Source organism: Callospermophilus lateralis, chromosome 4 (assembly GCF_048772815.1).
Source record: "Callospermophilus lateralis isolate mCalLat2 chromosome 4, mCalLat2.hap1, whole genome shotgun sequence".
Lineage (NCBI taxonomy): Eukaryota > Metazoa > Chordata > Mammalia > Rodentia > Sciuridae > Callospermophilus > Callospermophilus lateralis.
The window spans coordinates 13,524,602-13,549,764 of record NC_135308.1 but is presented as its reverse complement, the minus strand read 5'-3'; the positions used below and the strand labels follow the sequence as shown (position 1 = coordinate 13,549,764).

The window sequence follows — 25,163 nt, the reverse complement described above, 5'->3', positions numbered from 1 at the left end:
AACAATCTCCATCTCCCCCCACCACCACTTTGGTACCAGGGATTGAACCCAGGGGCACTTAAGCACTGAGCCACATCCCCAGCTCTGTTTTTTTTTTTTTTTTGGGGGGGGGGCGGGGTCTGGCTAAGTTGCTCAGGGCCTCCCTAAATTGCGGGGGGGCGGGGTCTGGCTAAGTTGCTCAGGGCCTCCCTAAATTGCTGAGGTTGGTTTTGAACTTGTGATCCTCCTGCTTCAGTCTCCCTAATCACTGGGATTACAGGCTTGCACCACCATGCTCTGCTCCGTCCTGTCTTCTGTGGGGCCAGTTGAGCCCCAGGGAACAGGGTGGGTTCAAAACTGCAGGGTCAGGTGTTGAGACCAGCCAGGCCCAGGCCTAAGTAGACAGGCAGAGCTGAGGAAAGGTCTCTAGCAGCCTTCCCCCGTACTCCTCCAAAGCTGTTTACCTAACTCCCCATTCCCATAGAAATGGACCCGGTGGCCAGTCCCCAGATCCTTGCTGCCACCTCCCTCTGTGAGAAGCCGGAAGTTGGGACCTTTGGAGGCTCAGCAGCACCCTCTACATTAAATATTTATCTTGGAGTCCAGGTCAGAGCCCTAGAGAATAGAGAAGCTCGCTGCTGGTGAGGGATATGGCCAGGATTCCTGGAATTGGAAGATCTTCAGCTTCGCCATGTTTGGAGAACAAGGAAGATAATGAAAGTGATGTGGCCCTTCTTATACCCAAGGACCCTGACAGGTGGGAAATCTCGGGACAAGGGTAATTTATCCCCGAGGGAGGAAAAAGGCTGATGCCAAGGGGTGGGTGTGTATCCTGCCTTCAAGGAGTGTCCCAGGGCAGCCACCTTCTAAGGGCACTGCTACTCACCCCATCCTCATCAGGAGAGGCAGATATTATTGAAAGGGACCTCAAAGGTTATCTTGCTCAGCCCCTGCTCAGTACAATAGTTGCCTCTGTAAAATTACCTCACAAATGGCACAACTGGAGCCCCATAATCATTTTTAAAACTTTCTTGGAAGCCTAGGATCTGCTTCTGCGACCTGTGCCTGATGGTCCCTTTTCTGCCAGTGCTGCTGATCTGTAACCACACAGCAGCAGGCAGACCCTGGAAGCCCCTGGCTGCCTCTTTGTAGACCTCCTCCTCAGCCTTAGCATCCCCATATTATCTTGTTCCAATGCTGCCAGTATAGCTCTTTACCCCTGGGAAAGGAGAGCTAACAGCAGTTAGGGAGGTAGGGGTTGAAATTGCTTCCTCTTTGCTCCATTCCCTTTCAAATTTTGGGCTGAATGCTGTACTTGAAAAACCGTCTGAAGTGCATGGTGGCCTTGGGTGCTAATTAGGTACTCAGTAGGTATCCAACAGATACTATCATATTTCCCTAATTATTATTGATCACTCCCAACAGTATCTGAAGTAGATCAGTAGCTATTTGATGGTTGATTGGTTGAGATTTGGGGATCCCAGAGGTTAGCCAAAGGCTAGATGCACTCTAGACTTTACTTTCACTGTCAGTGAACAGTCATGAAGCACCCTCATGTTTTTGTAACAGGCCCTGTACCTACTTACAAACTTGGCGGGAAGGAGGGAAGAAGCCAGGGCCAGAGTGAACAAGGCGGGGCTCTGGGGACTCATGTCAGAGTAGCGGGAACAGCGGAAAGCAGGAAGATCAAAACAAATACGGTGTATGGGAACATCAAGACCCTCCTAACCTCATCCCCGCCCAAGGGACCCCACCCTCATCCTCTTTGGGGGCGCGGCATGCCCTGGGCCGCTGCCTGAAGCCGATTTCCTCCCAGTGCTTGCACGTGTGAGCATCCGCACTTTTGCGAGTGCACGCGTGCAAGTTTTCTTTGCCCACGCCGGGCGCGCGCTTATGCGTGCACAAACCTCCTCCCCAAAAGCCGGAGAGGCGGCGGGGCCTTGACTCCTGGGCCACCCTGCCTGTGGGGCGCCTTTATCTCGGTCCCCGCCTGTCAGCCTCGCGGGCCGTCTCCCTCCTCTCCCGGGCGGTGGAGGCGTATCGGCTGAAAGCTCCACCCGGTCCCTGGGACTCAGCGTGTTCTCGTTAATCACTCCTGCCCTCTGTCCCGGCTCCGCCGCGCAGCAGCTCGCTTCCCACACCCTGGAAATGTCGCTGGAAACTCTGAGTGGCCCTCGCTGGCCCGCCCGCCCCCTTCCCGACGCCAGCCCGTGGTGGGGGCCAGGGGAGGCAGCTGGGAAACCGAGCGGGCTCCCCGGGGACCCTTGGTGGCCCCTCCCGGCGCCGCCTCCTTGCCGGCCCGGCCCCTTCTGCAAAGGCCGCCAGCGTTCCCGCGGCGCGCCCCGACGGAGGGCACTCGCACGCCCAGCTGGAGCGAGGGAGGGGAGCCGACCCCCTGCTCCGCCCCACCCCGGCCGGCCCCGGGTGCAGATCCGAGCCCCGAACTCCCCCGCCGCGCCACTAGCACGGTCCTGCCTCCCTGAGCGCCCCCTCGGCCTCCTTCTTCCTTCTCGGGGCGCCCAGCCCCGGCGTCCTGACCCGGTCACGAGGGCCGTGACGGCCCGCGCTTCTCCCTGCCCTCGCTCCCCAAGGGCCCGCCGCGGCCGCGCCAGGAAGGAGCTGGGCAGGGATGCTCCAACCCACCCAGGCGCCCTGAGGCCCTGCCACCTGCTCTCCGGGGAAGGTAGGTCCCAGGGAAGGAGAGGGGCGGGGAGGAGGCGAGGCCCCAGCTGGGAGCGATTCCAGCCTAACCGAGGCACAAAGCCCCTCCCCCAGGGTCCCTGTCCCAAACTCAAGTGGGAAGAGTTGCGTGCAGTTCCTCCACCTCTATCCAGAAAAGGCAAAAGTCTTGAAAACTTGTCCCTGCCCACGTGGACTTGTAGCTGGAAAGTACCTGGGAAAGCGTAGGCCAAGTCCCCAAGGTCAGGGACTCCGAGAAGGAGTCTGCCCGGACTTCCAGCCTTTTGGTGCTGGCTGCGTGGGTGAGGGGGGCTGCCTGAATTCTGGAAGGACTCCAGAGTTTATGACACCCTCTGTCCTTAGCTAGGAGGGGACCAGTTCCCCCAGCATGCCTCCACCTCCTAATGTCTCCTGGCTGGGATGCCAAGAGAAAAACTAGGACCACCTACCCCTGCATATCGCTGGGGTGTATCACATGGAGCAGATTTGGGGAAGGAGCACACTGGGGCACCAATGGGCAGCAGACCCTGAGAACGGATATTGTTGGGAGAACCTCCTGCCCTGCTCCTCCTACAAGAGGGTACTTCTCTGAGCTGGAAGGGTGGGAAGGGACCCTAGAGGAGGAGGGCTTAGTCAGCTGATGGTCAGGACTGCTGATGCTGATCTGGCAACTTGGCTCCTGGCAGTCAGCAGGGCAGGGAGGGGTGGCTGCTAGGAACTAGCCTGCCCCAGGCCTCTGACCTTTTACTCTGCCTGCCTCACTTTCCTTATGAAGGGAGGCTGGGCAGCAGGAACTGGGGTGTGTCTGCATGTTTTGCTTTGGGTAAGAATCCTAATTGGATCCAGCTGGTGAGCTGCCTCTCCCCCAGCCTCAGCCCTCCACTCCCCCAGTCAGGGCTTGGCATGAAGATCTATGTCCCCAATTGGCCACTCTGATGTCAGAAGGAATCCCCATAAATGCAGACCAGAAATAGTCTGCCACCCAGTCTTGTCACCCCCTCCACCCCAGACCTGAGCAGAAACTGGACACAGATGAGGAATCACAGCCCCCTATTGTAGCTTCATCCCCCCAGGGTCCCCACAACTCTTATGCTGCGCATATGACTGCCCGTTGCACACTCCACCAACTGCTACTCAGTTGACACCCCTCTAACCACAAACCCCATGTGGGGTTTGTGACTCACATGACTCCCGTGATCCCCCAAGAGTCATACCGTAGCACTGCATGTATATTCCACTGTATACACACAGGACAGGGCACCTCCAGGCATCTGCCGCCCTGGTGAAAGCCCCCCAGACCCCACAGGTGCGTACAAGCCTGATTCAGTCTAGTCCATAAGGCGGTAGAGGTTGGCTCCCTCCTGGCCTATCCAGCAGCAAAGGTGAGAGGGCCGACTCCACACTGTAGTTCTTTGGGTACAAAAGCCCCCTCAGACAGCTCGACCCAGGATCTCCCTGTGTTCTCTTGAACCTATCTCTGGGCTCCCTCCTTTTCTTTGTTTTTGCAGTGCTGGGGATAGAACCCAGGGCTTGACACCGGCTAGGCAAGTGCTCTGCCACTGAGCTACATCCCAGCCCCTCTTGCGTACCTCCATTTCCTGGGTACCTGCATCCCCCGTCCCCTGACCTCAGCTTTTCATGGCTAGTTGGGCACAGTTCTTTCAGGGAGGACCCTCCATGCAAAACACAGCCTGGAGGTGCAGGAGAAAGGGGAGCATGTGTGTGTGCAGAGGAGCACTCAGGGCCATGCACGCCTTTGCCCTCACCCGCTGCTTCCCTCTCCACCCCACCAGCACTGGCACCTGAGCCCTGGTCTCCAGGGCTCCTGTGAAGGAGGCCGGAGGGAGCCATTCTCTTGAGCTCAGGAGTGGTTCTGCTTCCTGGAAATGCTCCCCTGGGCCCTGGTAGGGATCAGGGCATTGCTGGCTACTTCCCAGTGGGCAGTGGGCGGCTGGCCTTGCTGTTGGTCAGGGCCTCTCCCCTGGCCTAGGCCCAAGTGACTCCTTGTGCTTGTGGGCAAGCAGATGCTGCACAGAGCCTGGAGGAGGCAGAGGAACTGAAACAAAGTCATGTGTGCCTCCCTCTCCACCAGCTGTCCCAGATCCCCTGGGCCTTCCCTCTGGGGAGCAGACTGGGCTGGCAAGGAGAGCCCCCCGGAGGGCCTAGCCAGCAGGCCCACAGCCCTACTCCTGGCCAGCCTTCCCTCCCCCCCTCCTTGCCTGGGCCTCCCCCTCCCCCACTCCCACCCGGAGCTCCTGCCCAGAGCTAACAAGGGCCCATTGTGCTTCTGGGAGCCTGCACGGGCAGCCTGCAGGCGGGTGCCTGGAGTGGCCTGTTTCCTGGGTCCTTGAGCTCCCACCCAGCTGGCCCCAACCTCCTCCCATAGCCTGGCCTTCCTCCCCCACACCAGGGTCCGGCCAGGGGCCTATAGACAGTCCCTTTCCCCTCCTTCTCCCTTCTCTGTAGAGGACTTGCAGAGGAGCAGTCAGTACACACGGAGACATCCAGCCTTGACCTGAGCATGCAAGGCCCACCCTGCAACCTCCCTGCTGAGCTCAGCCTAGATGACTTCATCCCTGGCCACCTCCGGGCCCATGTAGGGTCATCCTCCCGGGGAACACGGGTGAGTGGGATGGCAAGGAAGCAGGTGCATTGTGGGTCCAGTTATTAGGGACTGCAGGTCAGGCAGGGGAGCAGAGAATTGAAGGGGGAGGGGGAGGGGGAGGGTCTGAAGAGAGCTCTAGGGAGGCTGCATAGCTGCCCACAGAAAGGCGAGGCTGGTCCTTGGACCCTCTTTGTGGGGTGCAGGCTGTGCCCAAGTAGCCATCCCGCCCTTTCTCCTGTGGAACCTTCTGGGCCCTGAGCTGCAGCTCCTGGCCCCTCCTACAGGTGCCTGTGATCCGGAATGGTGGCTCCAACACCCTTAATTTCCAGTTCCATGACCCTGCGCCCAGGACTGTGTGCAATGGCTACATCCCACAGAGGAGAGAAGCTTCTGAGCTCTCAGGTGGGTCTGCTCAGAAAAAGCTGCTCCAGGAGCCCTGTGTGGGAGGTGGGGGGTCTGAGCCCCTGGACCCTGCCATTTGGCACCACTGTGTCAAGAGACAGGGGCAGCAGAGGAGGATGGATGTCTCAAGATCATGAGGTACCCAGGGGCCTGTGGGCTCAGATCAGGGCCCTCCCTCTGCTGTGGTGGGGGAGCAGGCTGAGGTACCCCTTCCCTCCCACTCCTGCATCGGGCCTGGGGAAGGGAATGTGCAGGATCCACAGCCCCAGGTTCAAGGGTGCAGTCAGCAGGCCAGGGAATGGCTAGACTGGGCTGTTCAAGTCTCTACGCACAGAGCCCAGCAGGAGGTTGGAGAGGCTGTTTGAGAGCCTGTCACCTAGGTCCCAGGTTCCCCAAGATCCTGGGAACCTCTGGATGTAGGCCTGCCCTGAGGGAGGTGGCATCTTTGTTGAGCACTCTCTTGAGGGAGACATTGTAAAGCACGTCCCTCGTTCAACAAGTAATCACTGAACACTTACAGCAGCACATAGCCAGGCAAACACATTTTACAAGCCTCATCTTATTTAATCCCTCCATATTCTGGCAAAGCTAAGTTCAGGAACCAAGGCAGAGCTGAGACTCTTACCCTTGCCTGTCTGGACCTGAAGCCCTTAGCTGCTACACTGCCTACTTAGGGGCTAAAAATTCTGGGGAAATTAACACAGTACCATGACCAGGAAACAAGTTTCTGTCTTCGCTGTCCTTGGCTGTGTGTGCACAGCCTCACAAAGTAGATATCACTGAATCCTTCCCACCGGTACCCTCCTTTTACGGAAGTGGAAACTGAGGTGCTAAGGGCCTGATTGATGTGCCTGAATTCACACAGCCAGTAGGTGGCAGAGCTGGGGTCTGAATTCAGGTTCCCTCCAAGTCCAGCCTCTTTTCTGCCACACCCCCGCTAAGCCATCCCCAGCATTCTCTTGAGTAATGATTCCCAGCCCTCATTCTGTAGACTCTTAAGACAGCCCCAGGAAAGCAGGAGGGGTTGAGTGCGGACACATATTTCTCAAAACAAAATCCATTTTAATTCACTTTAAGAAGTAAACAAACAGAAGCCTGTGGTGCTGCCAGGGATCAAGAGCCTGCGTCATCCATTCAAACAAACAAGGAGCTGTTGAAACTTTGAACCCATAGGGATCAATGTTGTGAGGATCTAAGCGACAAACAAGGTCAGGTAGAGGCCCCAGCCTTTAGCTAATGCTCTCCTGCACATACCCCACAGACCCTGCATGGTATCAGACCTGGCCAGGCCCTGGCCCCTGGTCCTCTGAGAACTCGAAGGCCTCTCCACCACAGGATGCCCAGAACTGGTCAGCCACATGGACCAAGGACAACAAGCGGCGGGACAAGCGCTGGGTCAAGTACGAGGGAATCGGGCCTGTGGATGAGAGCGGCATGCCCATTGCCCCCCGATCTGTGAGTCAGGGCTGGGGGTCACAAACAGATGGGACCTACAAAGAGCTCTATTGTTTGGATAAATCAGAGATGGGCAATAAAGGCTGTACCCAGACCATTCCAGACTAAGCTGGAATCTAACCATGATGAGTTTCAGGGGATCATGAACCCCATAAAGTTACGGGTGCCCTTGTGAGTCTGAGTTGTACAAGTGGGAAGGCCTCATAGCACAGCAATCATTGAAAGACCTGAGGACCCCTTCAGCACTGACATAGCCTCCCTCTTCCATCTGCCTCCATACCTTGAGGCAACATGCTTCCTCACCAGGAAGCTGGCGTTAACATACCCTTCCTGCCTCCCAGGGCTGCTTGGGAAATATCATCTCCCCCTCTCCATTATCACTTTTATTTTTCATTACATAGAAACACATGTTTTTTCTAGAAGCATTAGAAATGTAGGAAAGCAAAGAGGTAACGGGTAAATCACCCCAAATCCACAGTGTAGGGATCATGATTGTATATACTGATGGAGGCCTGCATATGTGACATGCTACTGAAGTTATTGCTCTGGAAAGACACCACAGAAGATTCCCTAGTTCACTCACAGGGCCGTCACCAGGGGCCAGAGAAAGGGCTCACCAAGGAAAACCTTTTGTGACTTGCTATAGGGGGGGTGGCTGAGCACAGAGGCCTGACTTTACATCTTCTGATCCCAGAGCGTTGACAGCCCCAGAGACTGGTATCGGAAAATGTTCCAGCAGATTCACCGGAAAATACCAGGTTAGACACCCTCTCCTGCCAGAGTATATTTGGTATCCAAAGCCTGGGGAGGGAGGGAGAGAAAGGAGGGATGAGACTTTCCTCCCCAGGGGATTTACTCCACCTATTTCACCCCAAGGCTTTAAAGTCAGTGGTCCTTAAGACAGACCAAAGAAGTGAATCTCCATGTCCCCTCCCTGGACTGGGGGCTAGCAGTGGCCTCCAGAGAACCCTCCAACAGCCAGTGATCAGCTGCTGTCCTCAATGTCCTCTGAGGGTACAGAAAGGCAGTCCTTCCCTGAAATCCTTCTTTTGACTTTTCTGTAGGGCTGACATTCCAACATTAGTGGCCATGAGGCCAACTCATCCAATCAGTCCCTGACTGTGGAGCACTTAACTGTGTTGAGCACTAATCTAGGTGCTGAAGTCAAAAGGGAGACACACAATAAACAGGAACTTCTAGATGGCATATGGCAGAACTGGCTAGGGAGAAAAATAAAGGCCAGGGAAGTGACCAGTACAAAAAGGCTGTGACTTCACCCAGGATGGTCAGGGAAGGCCCCTGTGAATTGACCCTGGTGCAGAGAGCCCTGGGAATAAAGGAGGTCACCCAGCAGAGGGAACTCCAAAGACCTGGAAGGAAAAACATGCGTGGCATGTTGGGGACCAGCAAGGAACTTTTGGACCATAGTGGGAGGCCTTTGGTGGGAGATGGAGCCAGAGAAGTCTTAGGTACTTTGGGCTTGTTATGAGAACTTTGGCTTTTACTGTGCAAGAGATCAGGAGCCGGAGAGAGGTTCTGAGCAAAAGAGTGATGTGTTCTGACTGTGATAGCCGAAGAGGCTCTCTGAGGCTGCTGGGTGCAGAAGAGTTGTTGGGAGCAGGGGATCAGTTCCCCGGTTGGTAAGGCTGGGAAGGAAATGGCTGCCATGAAAGCCCTGCTTTAACGAGACCTAGACCAGGGCAGGAGCAGTGAACCTGCTAGAATCCTTTAGGGATTCTGAATACACCCAGGGACAGTTATTGGACTATTTTTTTTTTTATACCAGGGATTGAACCCAGGGGCACTTAATCACAGAACAACATCCCCCCACTAAGTTCCTGAGGCTGGCTTTGAACTCACAATCCTCCTGCCTCAGCCTCTTGAGCCACTGGGATTACAGGCCTGTGCCACCGGCCCAATCAGTCATTGGAATTTGTTGGTGGATTGAACACAGCCTGAAAGAGAGGCATGAGAATGATTTAAAACTGAGCAGGCTGAAAGATAGAGATGCCGTTTATAGGAATAGAGAGGACTCGAGGAGGAGCAGGTTTAAGAGGCATTCAATTTTACCATACTAGGGAATGACCCCAGAGATACTCTACTCTGAGCTGCATTCCCAGGCCCTTTATTGAGCAGGGCCTTCTTTTTTTTTTTTTTTTTTTTGAGACAAGGTCTTGATAAGTTGCCCAGGCTGGTCTTAAACTTGTGATCCTCCTGCCTCAGCCTCCCAAGTAGCTGGGATTACAGGTGTGCGCCACTGTGCCCGGCAGCATTCAGAATTGGTACATGTCACATCTGAGTGATGTCGAATAGGCAGTTGAGTAAAGACTGTAGTTTAGGGGAAAGGTAAAATGCAGGTAGAAATATCTGGGACTCACTGAAAAATGAGATTTTGATTTCAAGTTCCCCAGGTAATTCTAATGTGCAGCCAAGGTTCTGAGTCCCAGAATAGAGGGTAAATGGTTATTCCTCAGGGGATGGGGGTGTAGTTCAGTGGTAGAGCACCTGCCTTGCATGCATGAGACACTGGGTTCGATCCTCAGCACCACATAAATAAATAAAATAAAGGTATTGTGTCCATCTACAACTAAAAAATAAAAATTTAAAAAATGATTATTTCTCAGTATCCCATAAGGATTGGTTCCAGGACCCCCTGAAGATACTAAAATCCCCTCATGCTCAAGTCCCTTGAATTAAGTGGCATAGTACCAGCCTGAACCCACTACTTAGGTGTGATTTGAATCGCTGCTAAAATGACATAGTGTTTGCCTATGACTTACCCTTCCTCCCGTATACTTTTTCTTTTTTGGTACCAGGGATTGTACCACCCAGGTGCACTTCACCACTGAGCCCCAGCCTCAGCCCCATCAGTGGGGTCCTGGACAGGAGTGGTGGGGGCAGGAGTGGTGGGCTGAAGGCCTATTTAGAGAAGGGGCACCTGGGGAGGTCGTGGTCCTCAGCTAGTTAAGGTTTGCTGTGAAGAGAAGCAGAACAGTCAGCAGCCAGCGGAAGGTGGGCTCCTGAGAGGGGAACTTTGGTTTGCTGAGGGAAAGGCGGGCAGGCTGGTCAGTAGCTCTTCCAGGGCCTTCCCGCCCCAGAAGAGTGAATCTGGGCAAGGGGAAAGCAAAGCATTTAGAAGAGAGCGCAGAAAGCCAAGGGGAAATCCAACCTGACATGGCCAGGGTAGGTCTGCAGAGGTCAGGAGAGGGCGTGTGTGTGGGAACCCGGAGGGAGAAGCTGGACAGGACTGTTTGGGCCAGGCGGCTGCCTGCTCAGCTCCCCCAGGCCATAAGCCTGCCAGAGGCATTTCAAGCCCTCCCAAGAGCTGCTCTCCTAATTCCTCCCCTCCCTGGGACATTCCGCAGGCCCTGACTCAGCGCTCAGCCCTAAGCTGGAGGGAGGCTGGGAGTGGCCAGGGTGTCCCATCCCCACTTTCTGCCCTATCTGTGACCTGGTTCTTTTTGCTCCCCAGACCTGCAGCCTGACTGGACCTTCCAGGACCCACCCAAAGGTGAGGGAGTGAGGGCTCACTCATCCACCCTGGCCGGCTGCCTGAAGCAGGGAAAGCAGCCCCAAGCTTGACTCCAGGGCTCCCCAGGTGGCTTCGTTCAACCTGAGAGGTTTTGGTACTTCATTCTAGGAAACTCCAAAGTCCCTGGGAGGTGTAGTGGTAATTGGGAGTCTTAGCTTCCTTCCTCATCCTGGGAATCCTTACTCTGCCACACCCTGGCTGAGTGGGCTGCCTCCCTTTCCTCATCTGTACAATGGGGATACCACCTACCCTGGAGCTGTAAAACTCTTGGGGAAAAGTCCACATTAAGTGGCCTCAAGAACCATCTCTGCCCGCTGTGAGCCAGCCACCCAGAAGCTAGGGAGGAAGTGGATGCTGGAGCTTCACAGGGTCACCCAACCCCAGCCCCCGCCTTTCTTCTTCCACCTTCAGTGATTTCCTCGTGGAACTCCTCTGCAAACCCCAAGCAGCCAGGGCCACCGCAAAGAATATCCTCCAGGCCAGGGGGCCCTGCAGCAGCTTCTGTCGGGTGAGCTGGGGGCAGAGGTTGGGTGGGCCTTAGCTTCCCTGTAGGGACCAGTGCCCCCTTGTGGCCACGTCCAGCACAGCCTCAGAGCATGCAGGATGGGGTCAGCTCCTCAGCTGGGCTCTGTCCTGTCACCATCCTGTCACATTTTTCCATCCATCCAAGATAAAAGGGGAAAGATGGCCAGGAGTAGGCCCGGCATCCATTTCTGGTCAGGAACACCTGCCCTGTGTTCACGGTGGCCAGGAGGAACTCATCCCCTGCAAAAACCCATGGGTCATGTGTGCCTGGTGGGGTTTCCCAGGCACCCACAGATAGAGCTGTTGAGGGCAGCTTGGTCCTGGGGCCCTCCACTCTGAAGCCTGAGAAAAAGCAATCATTGTGGATGAACCCAGGTTCCCATCCACATGCAGCTGTGAGACACACTGCAGACAGCGGAGGGAGGAAATGCCTTCCTCTATGCAGACTGCTCAGGCCCATGGGAACCTGGAGCTTTGCTCTCAGAGTTAAATCCAAGAGTTTCTTGTGCCTTTACATGGAGGGATCCTGCTCACTAGCATGGCCATGACCAGCCTGTGGCTCTTGGGCACCATCAATAGAGACTGAAGAGCTCCAGATTGGACCCAGAGTTGGGGTTGAAGCCAGTGCTCTGCTACTAGCCATGTGACCTTGGCCACTTACCCACTCTGAGCCTGGGTGTCCCTGTCTTGTAAGCGGGGACCATTCAGTGAGGACGGAATGAGATCATATTGGCATCCTCATCACGACTGGTACACAGCATGTCTACACAAACATTAGTAATATACAAGCTCAATTATGACTAGAGCTTCCTTTGATTAGCCATGACACATTCCATTCTCATGATCATTTTTGTTATTCCTAAAATCAGAATAGAATCATAATTATAGCCAAGAAATCCTGACCCTCCGGGCAGACATTCCATCATTTGATAAGCTTGATACAGTGGTTTTCCTTGGTACAAACTTTCAAACTAAAAACAGAGGCTGGGACATTAAATCCAGCCAGGAAAGGACCCTTGGAGGGAAGACAGCAGGGTTCCTCAGTAGCTGGGGTGGTCACTGAATCTAACTAGTACCTCCATGGAACAGAAATAACTCGTCCAGACCTCCTGGAGGTTTTTCCTGGAATAGGATGCAGACTGTTCTCTTGGGTATGTGTGTAAGTCCACTCAGCTGTGGCAGCAGGAAAGACCAGATTCATGGAAACTGCACAGACATATACCAGGGCAAATGCAGGATACCTAAGGCCCACGGGAAAGCCCCAGCTGCCCTGCAGCAGAGGTTTATGTCTGGCCTTCTCCTGAGCACCTGGTATGAATTCCCTTATCTAATCACTCCCACTTCACAGGTGCTGCACCTGAGGCTCCATACAACTTACCAAAAGGTGATGGAGCTGGGATTTGCACTTGGAGCTTGCGCACTTGGCACTATTTAACACTGCTTCTGCAGTAAGGAAGAAGGGCAGGCAGAGACAGCATAGGCCCCTTGGTGGGATGGGGCCGGAATAGAAAGAAGTGATGCTACACCTTCTCCTTCTCTCTCTCACTTGTGCCTCAGTTTCCCTAAAAGGAGACTGATGTTCTTCTCTTTCTTCAGGAGAAGCTGGGACCACTCTGAAGAGTTACCCAGAAGCACCTTCACCTATAATCCTGGAGAACTGCCCTCAGAGCTCCAGCCCCCAAATCAGGTAGCTCATCCAGTATGCTCCCCTTCGAGCCCAGCGGCATGGTCTGGCCAGGTCTCTCTGCTGAAATTCACAGCTTGAGAGAGAGAGAGAGAGAGAGAGAATTTTAATATTTTTTATTCTTTAGTTTTTGGCGGACACAACATCTTTGTTTGTATGTGGTGCTGAGGATCAAACCCAGGCCGCACGCATGCCAGGCGAGCGCGCTACCGCTTGAGCCACATCCCCAGCCCCCACAGCTTGAATCTTTAGGAGGGCGGATAGGTACAGGATAGGCCAGGGCCTGAGAGCCTGCTTTTGAGCCTGGGTAGAGCCCCAGTGCCCCTCTACTCAAGGTAATGGCTACCCACATCTGTGCAGGGGCCGAGAGAAAGACGCCGAGAGAAAGCAGAAAATGTCTGGACAGAAGATTCTTGGAACCAGTTTCTGCAGGAACTAGAGACTGGGCAGAAGGTGAGTATGGACCAGGTCCTCTGGGTGTGGATGCACCCCCCCTGCTTGAGCATTTGGAAAGTGCATTCACCCCCTGACTCCCCTTCCCACCCTTCAGCCCAAGAAACCGCTGGTGGATGACCCTGTTGACAAACCCTCCCAGCGCATCGAGGTAAGTGTTGCATCGGGGCTGGAGAGAGATTCTGGGTCATATGGGCCCCAATGGCCATGGGCAAAAGTCATGGACCAAAGGCCCAGACACACTCTGCTCTCATACAGCACCCAGGACAGTGCCTGGTGTTACAGTAGGTACTCAATAAACATGTGTTGACCAAAGCAAGAGCAGAGGAGGGAGTGTCCAGTATGGACTGGAATTACCAGGAAGTATTCTTGGACACAGAACTGAGGGATTTTTTTATTGTTGTTGCTGTTTGTTTTGTTTTGTTTTTGTACTGGGGATTGAAAGTGTTTTATCACTGAGCTACATCTCCAGCCCTTTTAATTTTTTGAGACAGTTTCTCATTAAGTTGTTTAGGGCTAAGTTGCAGAGGCTGTCCTCAAACTTGTGATCCTCCTGCCTCAGCCTCCCAAGATACTGGGATTACAGGCATCCATTATGCCAAGCACTAAAACTCAGCTCTAAAAAGATCAAAGGGTGGTCTGGGGATGGGGCTCAGTGATAAAGTACTTATCTAGCTGGGTTAGGTCCTCAGTAGGGGCAAAGGGAGATGAGAGAGCTTGGCCAGGCCGAAAGAGAGCTGCTTAGGGGAGACATATATGCATGTAAACAGAGACTTGAAGTGGAAAGTATGGAGGAGGGGAATATGCATATGTGTGTGAGTGCATGTGTAATTGGTCTACTAGAGTGGGCACTGAGGGGGAAGGCTGGATCGGTACAGTGAGGCCAGGCCATGGAAAGCCATAGAAAACGATGGCATGGACCTCACAGGCTCTTGACTAGAGACTTGACATGGTAAAAATAAATTAATTAATTAAAAAGGTAGGGAGGTGCCATCAGGAAGTACTACCATCTTAGCACCCTGGAGTGCAGGCGCTGAGGGGGCAGGAATGCCCTCCCATATACCCGGAGCCACACCCCTCCCAAGCCACAGCAGACACTGGCTCTGAGGCATGCCCTTGACCCAAGCACGGTGTGACCTGGCCTGCTGCTCCCATCTGACCTCTGAGCAGCCCCACTACACACACTCACGCACACTGTGCTGCCCTCCCCCCCTTCCCCCCGCCCCCCCCCCTCCCCGCGCCGCCGCCTAAGCCTTCCCCACCCCCAGGTCCTGCTAGAGAGAGAGCTAGCCAAGCTGAGCGCTGAGCTGGACAAGGACCTGCGGGCGATTGAGACCCGGCTGCCTGCGTCCCCCAAGGTACTGGCCTCCTGGGGTCCTCCTGGAGGATGCCATTAAGCCACTGGGGCGGGGACTGGGTGGAGGACGGGCAGGCACTCTGGCTGCGGCCACCTTGGGCAACTTCAGCCTGTTGCTTATTCAGGGCGTTGACTTTCCAAGTGACCCCTAGGAACCCTTCCAGGCCCACTCCACGTCAGCCCGTCGTCTGAGACCCGGGTCCCCGCCCCACTCCGCCCCGTCCTAGCGCAGCCCCAGGGACCCCGACCCGTACCGGCCCTAGTTTCCCGGCCCGGCCTCCCTCTTCCGCCGCTCGCCGCCTCCTGCTCCTCGGCTCCCGCGCGCGGCCGACTCTAGGACCCGGCGTCCCGCCGCCCCTCCCCGCCCTCCTTCCCTCCCGAGCCACGAACTTTTCCGGAGGCGGCGGCCTCGGCTGCCTGGGCCCCGGGACCCCAGGCCCTGATCGCGCCCGTCTCCCCGCACAGAGCGCGCAGGCGCCCCGACGGGCCCCGGAGCAGCGGCCGCCGGTCGGGTGAGTGCGGAGACGCGGGCTGGAGGAGGGGTCCGCCGGGGCCGGGGACGGGAACGGACGTGGCGCGGGCTGGGCGGCGGCGCGGGGGCGCTGGCCCGGCCCAGTGCGGGGGACGCGCGGACCCGGGGAGTGCGCGGAGGAGGGGCCTGGAGAGTGGGAAAGTGGCCGGAGCCGCCGCTCTCTGCAGGGGGCCGTCCTCCAGCGTCCCGAGGGCCACTTGCCCAACCCGAGGACTTGGGTGGCGGCGGGACCCCCACTTCCCACGCACACTGTCGCCACCGGCCGTCTCCGGCCTCTCCCTGCCCAAGGCCTCACCCTTTCCCGGCCGTGGCTGCAAGGGAAGTAGGACATCCTGTTGAGAACCCAGGACCTGGGAGACGCCTTGGGAGGAGGTGGCCCGGGTGGGGGTGGCGGGAAGATTTGGGAGATCAGGGAAGTCTGGAGGGGAGTCCCAAACCCGTGCTCACTCTGTGTGTCCGTGTAGCCCGGCCTCAGCCTGGAACTTCAGCGCCCCGCATGCACCTTACCTGGGTCCCACCCAACCCCTGAGCCCCCACAGAATGGCGGATGGAGGAGGAAGCCCCTTTTTAGGTCGGAGAGATTTTGTCTACCCTTCCTCAGCCCGAGGTAAGGACCCCGCAGCCCCATCACCTAGATGTGCACCTACCAGATTTGCAGGTAGGCAGGGAGATCACAGAGCTCCTTGCTTCTCTGTGTCTGTCCTGGGTGGAGGGAGCATAACCCATCCCCAAGTTGAGGTGGTGCTTCTCCACAGACCCTAGTGCCTCCCAACGAGGCTGCAGCCCAGCCAGAAAGGAAGAGAAGAAGGTAAGGAGGGTGCATCAGGGCCAGGGTACAGGAGGAGGTGCATGGAGCAGGTTTCCTGCCTGACTGAGGTAGCCCACTCTATTCTCTTCCCCTGCCCAGAGAAAGGCTGCTCGGCTCAAGTTTGACTTCCAGGCACAGTCCCCCAAGTAAGTGATTTTTTCTCAACCTTTTCCCTTCCACTTGGGTAGTCTCTGCACTATTGGGTGGGAAACAGGGCTTCAATATGCATCTCCAGAGGGTGGAGGGGACCTGGGGTACTCAGGGCAGGGTCTGAGAAAAAGGAGGCTCAGCTTGCTGTGACATTTCTACTCTGGCCTGCAGGGAGCTGACTCTGCAGAAGGGTGACATTGTCTATATCCATAAGGAGGTGGACAAGAACTGGCTGGAGGGGGAACACCATGGCCGACTGGGTATCTTCCCTGCTAATTATGTGGAGGTGAGTGGGAGGAACAGGTGCAAGTAGGAGCCAGGCTGGGAGGGCCTCGGGCTGGGAAAAACTTGGAGTGCAGATACCAGGTTTCCTAATATGTAAAACTGTGAGGGGCACAAATGCCCCCGCCTCCAGCCTGGCCGGATGCTCTGCGTGTACCCAGGAAAGGTTTGCTAAATGAGGGTGGAGCCAGCCCAGGGGAGACCAAGTACTCCCGCTACTCAACCAGAAGCCACAGCCCTATCAGTGTCTTGGACTTCCACCATTCAGAATCCGTCTCCTAATTGCAACCAGCAAGAGTTGGAAGTGTGTGGCCATTTATGAGCTATATATAAATGCATCACCTCTTTCAGATATATTACCTCCTTTGTTCCTCACTGCCTGGGGAGTGACAGATAATCCCCATTTTACTGATAGGGCTCAGCGACAAATTACAAAGTAGAAGATCAGAATCTGAATGTGGGTCTTTCCAATCCAGGGACAGGTTCTGGACTTACTAGAGGCCTATAAGTTATCTTTGGTATTTGTGTCTTTTGAGGAATGTCAAGTTATTGGCATAAAGTTGTTCGTATTATTCCCTTAGTATCTTTTTTTTTTTTTGTCTATGGATTGAACACAGGGTGCTTAACCACTGAGCCACATCCCCAACCCTTTTAGCTTTCCCTTTTAGCTTTTTGAGACAGGGTCTCGCTAAGTTGCTTAGGGCTTTGATAAATTGCTGAACTTGGCTTTGAACTCACAATCCTCCTGCCTCAGCCTCCCAAGCTGCTGGGATTACAGGTGTGTGCCACTGCACCAAGCCTTTAGTATCCTTTTAATGTCAGTAGAATCTGTAGTGATGACCTCTCTCTAATGACCAATATTGACAATTTACGTTTTATTCTGGTTAGAGATTTATTTATTTTTATTTTCTTTTAAAAGTAGTTTTTTTGGGCTGGGGATGTGGCTCAAGCGGTTGCGCGCTCGCCTGGCATGCGTGCGGCCCGGGTTCGATCCTCAGCACCACATACAAACAAAGATGTTGTGTCCGCTGATAACTAAAAAATAAAAATATTTTTTAAAAAAAGTAGTTTTAGTTGTAGATGGACGCAGTACCCTTACTTTATTTTTTTATTTTTATGTGGTGCTGTGGATTGAACCCAGTGCCTCATGTATGAGGCAAGCATTCCACCCCTGAGCTTCAGTTCCAGCCTTTTATTTATTTTCTTGATCCTTTCAAAGAACTTATTTCATTAATTTTTCTCTATTGGTTTTGTTTCTAATTTTATTGATTTATGCTTTTTTATTATTTTTTCCTTTTCTTTCTTTCTTTTTTTTTTTTTTTTTTTTTTTTTGCTACTGGGAATTAAATTCAGGGGTGCTTAACCACTGAGCCACATCCCTAGCCCTTTTAAAAATATTCTATTAGAGACATGGTCTCGCTGAGTTGATAAGTGCTTCTCTAAGTTGCTGACACTGATTTTGAATTTGTGATTCTCCTGCCTCAGCCTCCTGAACCACTGGGGTTATAGGGCCTGTGTCACCATGCCCGTCTATTTTTGTATTTTTACTTATTTTAATAATATATAAAAACAAGGTTTAATTTGCTCTAACCTTTGTAGTTTCTTAGTTTATGTTATTGATTTGAAACTTTTCCTGTTATGATTATTTGATGTTATAACTTTTCCTTTAAATACTGCTTTAGCTGCATCTGACCATTTAAATTTTTTTTTTCAACTTGAACTATTTTATCATTTCCTTTGTGACTTCCTCTTTGACTCATGGGTTGGATTGTTATTTCATTCAGGTTCTTGATTTGATAGCCATCATAAGGCATCCCCTACCTACAGGTTAACTTCTCTAATCCTGAAATTTCACAAGTGTATACAATATTCCATTCCCCCCAATTATTTATGTCTTAGAGTGAAATTGTTGATTAGCTTCTTGATTTTTTTTTTCCCAGTATTGGGGATTGAACCCAGGGGCACTCTTAGTACTGACCTACAATTCCAGCTCTTCTTATTTTATTTTGAGACAGGGTCTCCATAAGTTGCTGAGGCTGGCCTCAAACTTGTGATCCTCCTGCCTCAGCCTCCCAGGTCATTAGGATTATAGGTGTTCACCACCGTGCCCAGATGGCTTCTTGACTTTTATGAGTAGGGTGAAGCAAAGGCAGCATGGGGATTCTGGGCACCTGATGGGATAGAAGGGGAGGGGGAACCGAGACACTTGAACCAAGGGACACCTGGTTCCCAGTAGTGGTAAAAAGTTAAATCCTCAGTTTTCAAAGAGGTTGCCATCTGTTCCCTACAACTCCAAACACTCCATTTCCTTCTGTGGTCTAGCCTTGCTTTCCAACTGGCCCATCTTTTACCTGGCACTTGTCATACCCCCTCCACTAACGCCTCCTCCACAGACCTCTGTTGGAAATTCTTCCAGGAAGCCTTCTTGGACTAACCCCCTCACCCGCTTGGCTGTGCTCACCCTGGCCACCCCTGGAGCTTGTGTCTGGGGTCAGTGTCCACAGCCAATGTCTTCTCTCTGTCCTGGGCAGCTCTTGCGTGTTACCACCTTCTCTTTGGTGCATTGCCCTCCCATCAGCCCCAGGGGTACCCCAGTAGATGCCGGGCCAGATCTTTCTCATTTCCTTTCTATCCACAGGTGCTGCCTGCAGATGAGATCCCCAAGCCCATCAAACCCCCCACCTACCAGGTGGTGGAGTACGGAGAAGCTGTGGCCCAGTACAACTTCAAGGGGGACCTGGAGGTGGAGCTATCCTTCCGCAAGGTGGGACCAAGAGGGAAGAAGTGGGGTGGGGTGGGGACAGATGAAGACAGATAAACTCTTTTTTCCCCAATGCTGGAGATTGAACCCAGGGCCTCATGCATGCTAAGCAAGCCCTGTACCACTGAACCACATCTCCAGCCCAAACCCTAAAAAGTTTTATTTAGTCAGGCACACCCATCTGCACCCCATATTTCACGTTTTTCCAAAACTCTTAGAATTTTGTTCCTCTTAATTTAATCCATTTTTAAAAGATTGTTATAAACTTCTAGAAGTGTGTTTTTCAACTGCATGTTTATAGATGACGAGGATCAGAATCTGCACTTTCTTCTTTCTTTCTTTCTTTCTGTACTGGGGCACGTTCAACCACTGAATCATATTTCTGGCCCTTGGTATTTTCTCTTTTGAGACCGTGTCTCCCCAAGTTGCTGAGGCAGCCTGAAACTTGCCGTCCCCCTGCCTCAGTCTCTAGAGTAGCTGAGATTATAGGCTGTATCACCAGGCCTGGCTATAATCTGCATTTTTAAAGGAATACATAGAAATATTAGACTGCATTGTGTGGAGAAAGAAAGGGTATGTTCCCCACTATAGGCAGCTGTGGGTGTGAATAAAAAGACATTTTAAAAATATATATGTTTTAGTTGTAGGTGGATACAATACCCTTATTTATCTTTATGTGGAGCCGAAGGTTGAATCCAGGGCCTCACACGTGCTAAGCGAGTGCTCTACCACTAAGCCATAACTGTAGCCCCTAAAAAGACATTTTTAAAATGTGGACTGTGGTTAAAAAAAAAAAAAAAGTCTGAAAAATGCTGTCCTGGAAAGCAAGTCCTGGTCTCCCTTTGGTTGGTATTTTTGGCGGGCAGAGGCCATCAGTGCCTGTAGTCAGTGCCACCCAGCCAGCCAGCCCCAGGCACAGAGAGGAAAGGAAGGGCCGCATGGGGAGGGGAGGGGACAGAGGGTAGGTAAGCTGAGGGCTGGGGCCCACCCTCCCTGGGGGCAGCCCACCAAGGTGGTGGGGCTCTAACCCTGTCCGCCTGGGGGGCTGGAGGAAACCACCTGCTCTGAGGGGGTTGTTTTCTGATGCACTCATGACAGGATTACCCAGAGGGTGAGGCAGGGACAGGACTGAGCCGTGGCAGTGGTGGCTAACACCTGTCCAGTGCTTCTTGTAAGTGTTCTCGCATCTCACAGCAGCAGCATGTTTACCCCGCTGAACACACGAGGAGTTGAGGCTCAGAGAGGCAAATCGGCTTGCCCAAGGCCACACAGCTTGGCAGAGCCAGGTTTGCATCTGTGTAATTGGTCACAGGCTCCCCTATGATTGGAGCTCTAGGAGGGGACAGTGCTCTGAGCTCAGTGTGTGGAGGGGGGGCACTTAAGCCACATGTGCTTCCCAAGGAGGCAGGCCCTGACTGGAGCCCAGTGCTGCCTGATGGAGGAAGAGCTTGAACTTCTGCTTGCTCCCCCGGGGGGTGTGGGTTTGGCTCCCGTTCTTCTATCTGTGGGATCTCGGATGACCTGCTGACCCCCTCTGAGTCTGGTCTGTGCTGTGTGCCAGGTGTTAGTCTTGAATGATACGGCTCAGGTAAGCATCCTCGGGTGCATGTCAGGTAGACCCTGGAACACTGACTCCTCCCTGCCCCCCAGGGGGAGCGCATCTGCCTCATCCGCAAGGTGAATGAGAACTGGTACGAGGGGCGCATCTCAGGCACCGGGCGCCAGGGCATCTTCCCTGCTAGCTACGTGCAGGTGTCCCGCGAGCCCCGGCTCCGGGTCTGTGAAGACAGCTCCCAGCTCCCTGCATCTCCTCGCCTGACCACCACTGCCCATCTGGCCCGGCACCCCACCTCTCCCTCAGCTGACCCCACCGACTGGGGGGGCCGGACCTCCCCCCGCCGCACCGGCTTCTCCTTCCCCATCCAGGAGTCCAGACCCCAGACCCAGGTGAGGTGGCCTGTCCCCACCCTGTCCCCCATCTGACACTGGGAGTGAGGCAGCTGGGCCAAACCTAGCATTGCAGCCCCACCCCCACCTTGGGAACCCAGGCCCCTTAAGTTAATGCTGGCCAGTGAGCTCCAGCCCAGGGAAACGAAGGCAACCAGCCAGTTCTAGGTAGGTCCCCCAAAGCCACCCACTGTGTCACACCAGACCACTCTGTCCTGATGCCAGTGTTCATCTCTGGGAAGGAGGTGCCAGGGAGTCAGGGCTCTGTCATTTGCCTGCTGTGTGACCTGGGCAGGTGACTTGTGCTCTGTGGGTTTGGGTTTTCCCCCTGTGAAGTGGGGTAGTAATCCCACTGTGGGGGTGGTTGGGGAGATGTGGGCTGAGGTTTCTCTTAGCTGCAGGGCAAGACAGCTCCACTCCTGAGCTGGCATCTCCTGGCTGTGCTGGCTCCCATGTTCAGCCACTCCCCAGGGGCTGAGCACACATAACGTGCAGGGACTCTTCCTAGGTCCCAGCTTTGTCCATGCTGGCACCTGAAAATCCAGTCACTGACCCCACCTGGACCAGGGGACTTGGGGGATAACCTGAGGCAGTGTGGACAATGCTCAACAGGGAGGCGGGCCACCCATTTCTCTTCCCTCATTCTCCCTCTCTGGGACCCTTCTTTCCTCCTGTGGATTCCCAGAATCTCAGCACCTCTGGGCCATCCCTGTCCCACTCTCGAGGGTCCAGCCGTCCCCTGGACATGGGAGCCTCCTCCCCCAACACCATGCAGATACACTGGACGCCGTGAGTACCATCTGAGGGTTCTTGGCCAGGGGCGGGGATCACCAACAGGCAGTGCCGAGCACACTGACCCATACCTCACCCTTCCCCACCCTTGGGAAACTTGTACTAGGAGGGGCTTGGGCTTGCAGAGCTTATAGGTGATTTGGGGGCAAGGCAGGAGAGTGCAAGGGGCCTTGGGAAACTCAGGAAGTGGCAACTCCTGGTAGAACCGCCCACCTGGTGTGGGACAAAGGGGTGAAGTCTCTGGCTGCCATAGTGATGTCTCCTGCAGGTACCGGGCCATGTACCAGTACAGGCCCCAGAACGAGGATGAGCTGGAGCTGCGTGAGGGGGACCGAGTGGATGTCATGCAGCAGTGTGATGATGGCTGGTTTGTGGGTATGTGGGTCTGGGGAATGGGCTGGGGGCTGGCCACAAAAGGTGTCTCAGGGTCCCCAGGGGCATTTGTGGGCTGTTGCTGCCTGTCCACGCTGGTTCAGCAAAGATGCTTGGCCTGAGCGCCTCCACTCAGCATCTGACCTGACTCCGGAGCTTTCCCAAAGCCAGTGTTCTTTTAGCTGCCTTCCTGGTGCCCTGGGGAGGGATGAGGCTCAAAGGAAACTGGTCCCAGTGCAGGACCATCGACAGGCCACTGTCTGCTCAGGGCAGGTGTCTGCCCCGGCCCCTGCTCCTTCTCACTGCACGCAGACTCCTGGGGAGGGCTGGTGGTGGGGACCAGGTCTCACACAGGGGCATATCCCCCACCTCCCCTGCCCCAGCCTGCTCCTCCAGCCTCAGGAGAGGAGGGAGTAACTGTCCCAGGGCAGTTCAGGCAGAGGATAATATAAGAAACCTCAGTTGGCTCTGGCCTGGTTCAAAGTGACCTGCCCCCCCAGGCCTCACCTGGCCTGCTTCCCAATAGTGGACAGGTTCTGTCCAGGCCTCAGCTTCAAAGTATGGGCCAAGTAGAGTGAATAGCCAGAATCACCCCCCACCCCCTGCAATAAGTGGGCTCTGGAGCCAAAGGGTTAGGGGACTACCTGGGAGGCGGGGCCATGGGTGTAGTCCTTTGACCAGGCAGGCTGCGCTTTCTGATCTGAATCCCAATACCTCAGTGCTGACCAAGCTTCTGACACACAGGATTATTAAGCACTAACTTGTTAGGAGTCTTTTTCTGCTGAGATGGCTTGAGCACATTCTCATTTTACTCTGTACACTTATGCTTTTGAGTTATTTTTTTTAAACACTACTAACAAGATTTTACACATTTCTATAGTCAAGAAGAAAAAGCAGCGCTCTTGTGGTGTAAGCCACAGTGCTCCAGAGGAATGGCTTGCACCTGCTCTGTCTGTGTGGCAGCCACTAGCCACGTGTAGCCGCTTGGGTTTAAATTAGTTGAAATGAAAGAAAATAAAAAGTTCTTGAGTGGCACCTGCACATTTCACGTGCTTATTGCCACTGCAGCTGTGATCATGTTTGGACAGTGCAGGCCAGGGAGGTGTCCTGGAGGAAGCGGGGCCTGGATGGGCAGGGGACTGACTTGGGGAGGCTGATGGGAAAACAAGGCACTCTGGGTGGAGCAAGAGCACAGGAGGCAGGAAGTCCAGATGACAGCCTGGAAGGGAGTCCGCCCAAGTTCTGGGGTACCTTTCACTTCTTTCTGTACTCCTGTGTTTCTAGCATCCCACTTTCACCCCAGAACACAGGATTCCTTGAGACTGCAGCAGACCAGAGACCTAGCTGACAGTCCCAACTCTATTCCTAAGCAGCCAAGTGGTTTGGGGGAATTAATTCCCTGGACCTTCTCTTGGGCCCTACCTGCCCATCTCTGAAACGCGGGTGCCATACTAAACCAGAGCATTTCCTCCCAATATAAACTCTGTGATTCATCCTGCTGCTTCCCGGAAGAACGGTGGAGTATGCAGTGCTCTGTGCAAAGCTGTGCACGTTTGTTAATTGCTCTGATTCTTTGATTATGGAATTTAGGGAGTGTAGTTTCGCCCACCTAAGCTTCTGCCACTAGGGGGCAGGAATAAGGAAGGCAAACCAATTCCACGCCTCCCTGGGACTCTCCCTGCAGTTCTGGGCCCTGCCAGCAGGGGACCCGTCCCTCACCCCTGCATTTCCTGTTACATGAAGGAGCCTGGGGGATGCTCTTTCTGTCTTTCCTCTTTCAGGTGTCTCCCGGAGGACCCAGAAATTTGGGACATTCCCTGGAAATTATGTAGCCCCGGTGTGAGTGGTCTCCATGGCAACTTGGAGCCAGCCAGGATGGGGTGGGGAGCAGTAGCACTTACAGGAGGGAGTAGGGTCCCCACATCATCCTCCCTCAGACCTGCTCTCCCAGCATCTGCAGAGACCCCAGCAGCCAGCCTTCCCTTGGAGCCCCTTCAAAGCCCCATGGACTGATTCCCACCCACAACTCACAGGCATTCCTCTGAAAGCCCCTTCACTCCCACCCCCCGCTCCCCAAATACAGAGGTCTGCTTTGAAGTGGAGACTGTTTCCAGGCCTTATTAAGACCAGACTCCCAGCCTCCCACCCCCACCCGCCATTGCCTTTCCTCTAACAGGGACCGGCTCCGGCTTCACCCCCGTGGGGTTCCTCTAACAAGGACCAGCCTCCTAACCTGATGCAGACCAAAGGCCTCCAGCGCCTGCAGGACTTCCTCCCCTTTCTCACCAGCTAGCCTGCTGCCCCTTTGCCTTCTGGCCTCCAGCTGGGCCTGAGAGCGAGGTGGGGGACAGATGCAGCCCCTTCTTAGCCTTCAAGCACTAGCAAGAGGTCTCGCCTCAAGGCCCCTGCTTCCCAGAGGCTGCCGAGGTCTGGGCCTGGGTTCTGCACATCCTCCTGTGGCCACAGTGTCCAGCACCACTGGCCTCTCCCAGACAGTCCACAGGGAGACTTTGCTGCGCTCTTGCCTCCCAGCTCTCCTCCATGTTCAAAGTCCCTCTGGAAGATGATGTAAAATAAATCTGGATACCAGGGCCCTTGTCTCTTGAGTCTTTTTCCTCTGGGGTGGGAGAGGCCTCCTGCTTGGGATTGTGCGGATTCCTTTTGCAGTGGCCTGTGCAGGTAGGTGTGCGTGAGCTCTCAGCCCTCAGGGTGTGGGGGATGGGCAGCCCCCAGGACTGGGCAGCTGATTGACAAGAAATGCTGAGAACAACGTCACAGGGGCCAGGACAAGGTCTGTGGAAGACGCCAGAGACGGGAACTCAATGTGGCCTTGTTTGTAGACTGTTTT

At 54.4% G+C, this 25,163-nt stretch overlaps 1 protein-coding gene across 5 annotated transcripts; it reads left to right on the top strand.

The window, feature by feature from the left end:
* Positions 1 to 587: 587 nt before the first annotated feature.
* Positions 588 to 24,906, top strand: Sorbs3 (sorbin and SH3 domain containing 3). 5 transcript variants are annotated; one of them, XM_076853597.1, is made up of 21 exons: positions 588 to 736; positions 5,125 to 5,281; positions 5,548 to 5,665; positions 6,927 to 7,120; positions 7,815 to 7,878; positions 10,593 to 10,631; positions 11,064 to 11,160; positions 12,774 to 12,864; positions 13,222 to 13,314; positions 13,412 to 13,465; positions 14,583 to 14,672; positions 15,137 to 15,183; positions 15,668 to 15,861; positions 15,959 to 16,011; positions 16,111 to 16,157; positions 16,333 to 16,447; positions 19,082 to 19,207; positions 20,855 to 21,151; positions 21,837 to 21,940; positions 22,212 to 22,318; positions 24,492 to 24,906. In XM_076853597.1, exons 1-21 carry the CDS (start codon positions 630 to 632, stop codon positions 24,527 to 24,529), a joined length of 2,232 nt encoding a protein of 743 aa, XP_076709712.1. In that variant the 5' UTR covers positions 588 to 629; the 3' UTR covers positions 24,530 to 24,906. The 5 variants fall into 5 exon arrangements, with proteins under 5 accessions (XP_076709712.1, XP_076709713.1, XP_076709711.1 ...); XM_076853598.1 differs by having other exon boundaries at positions 589 to 736; positions 5,593 to 5,665; positions 24,097 to 24,906; XM_076853596.1 differs by having other exon boundaries at positions 589 to 736; positions 24,097 to 24,906.
* The last annotated feature ends 257 nt before the right edge of the window (positions 24,907 to 25,163 follow it).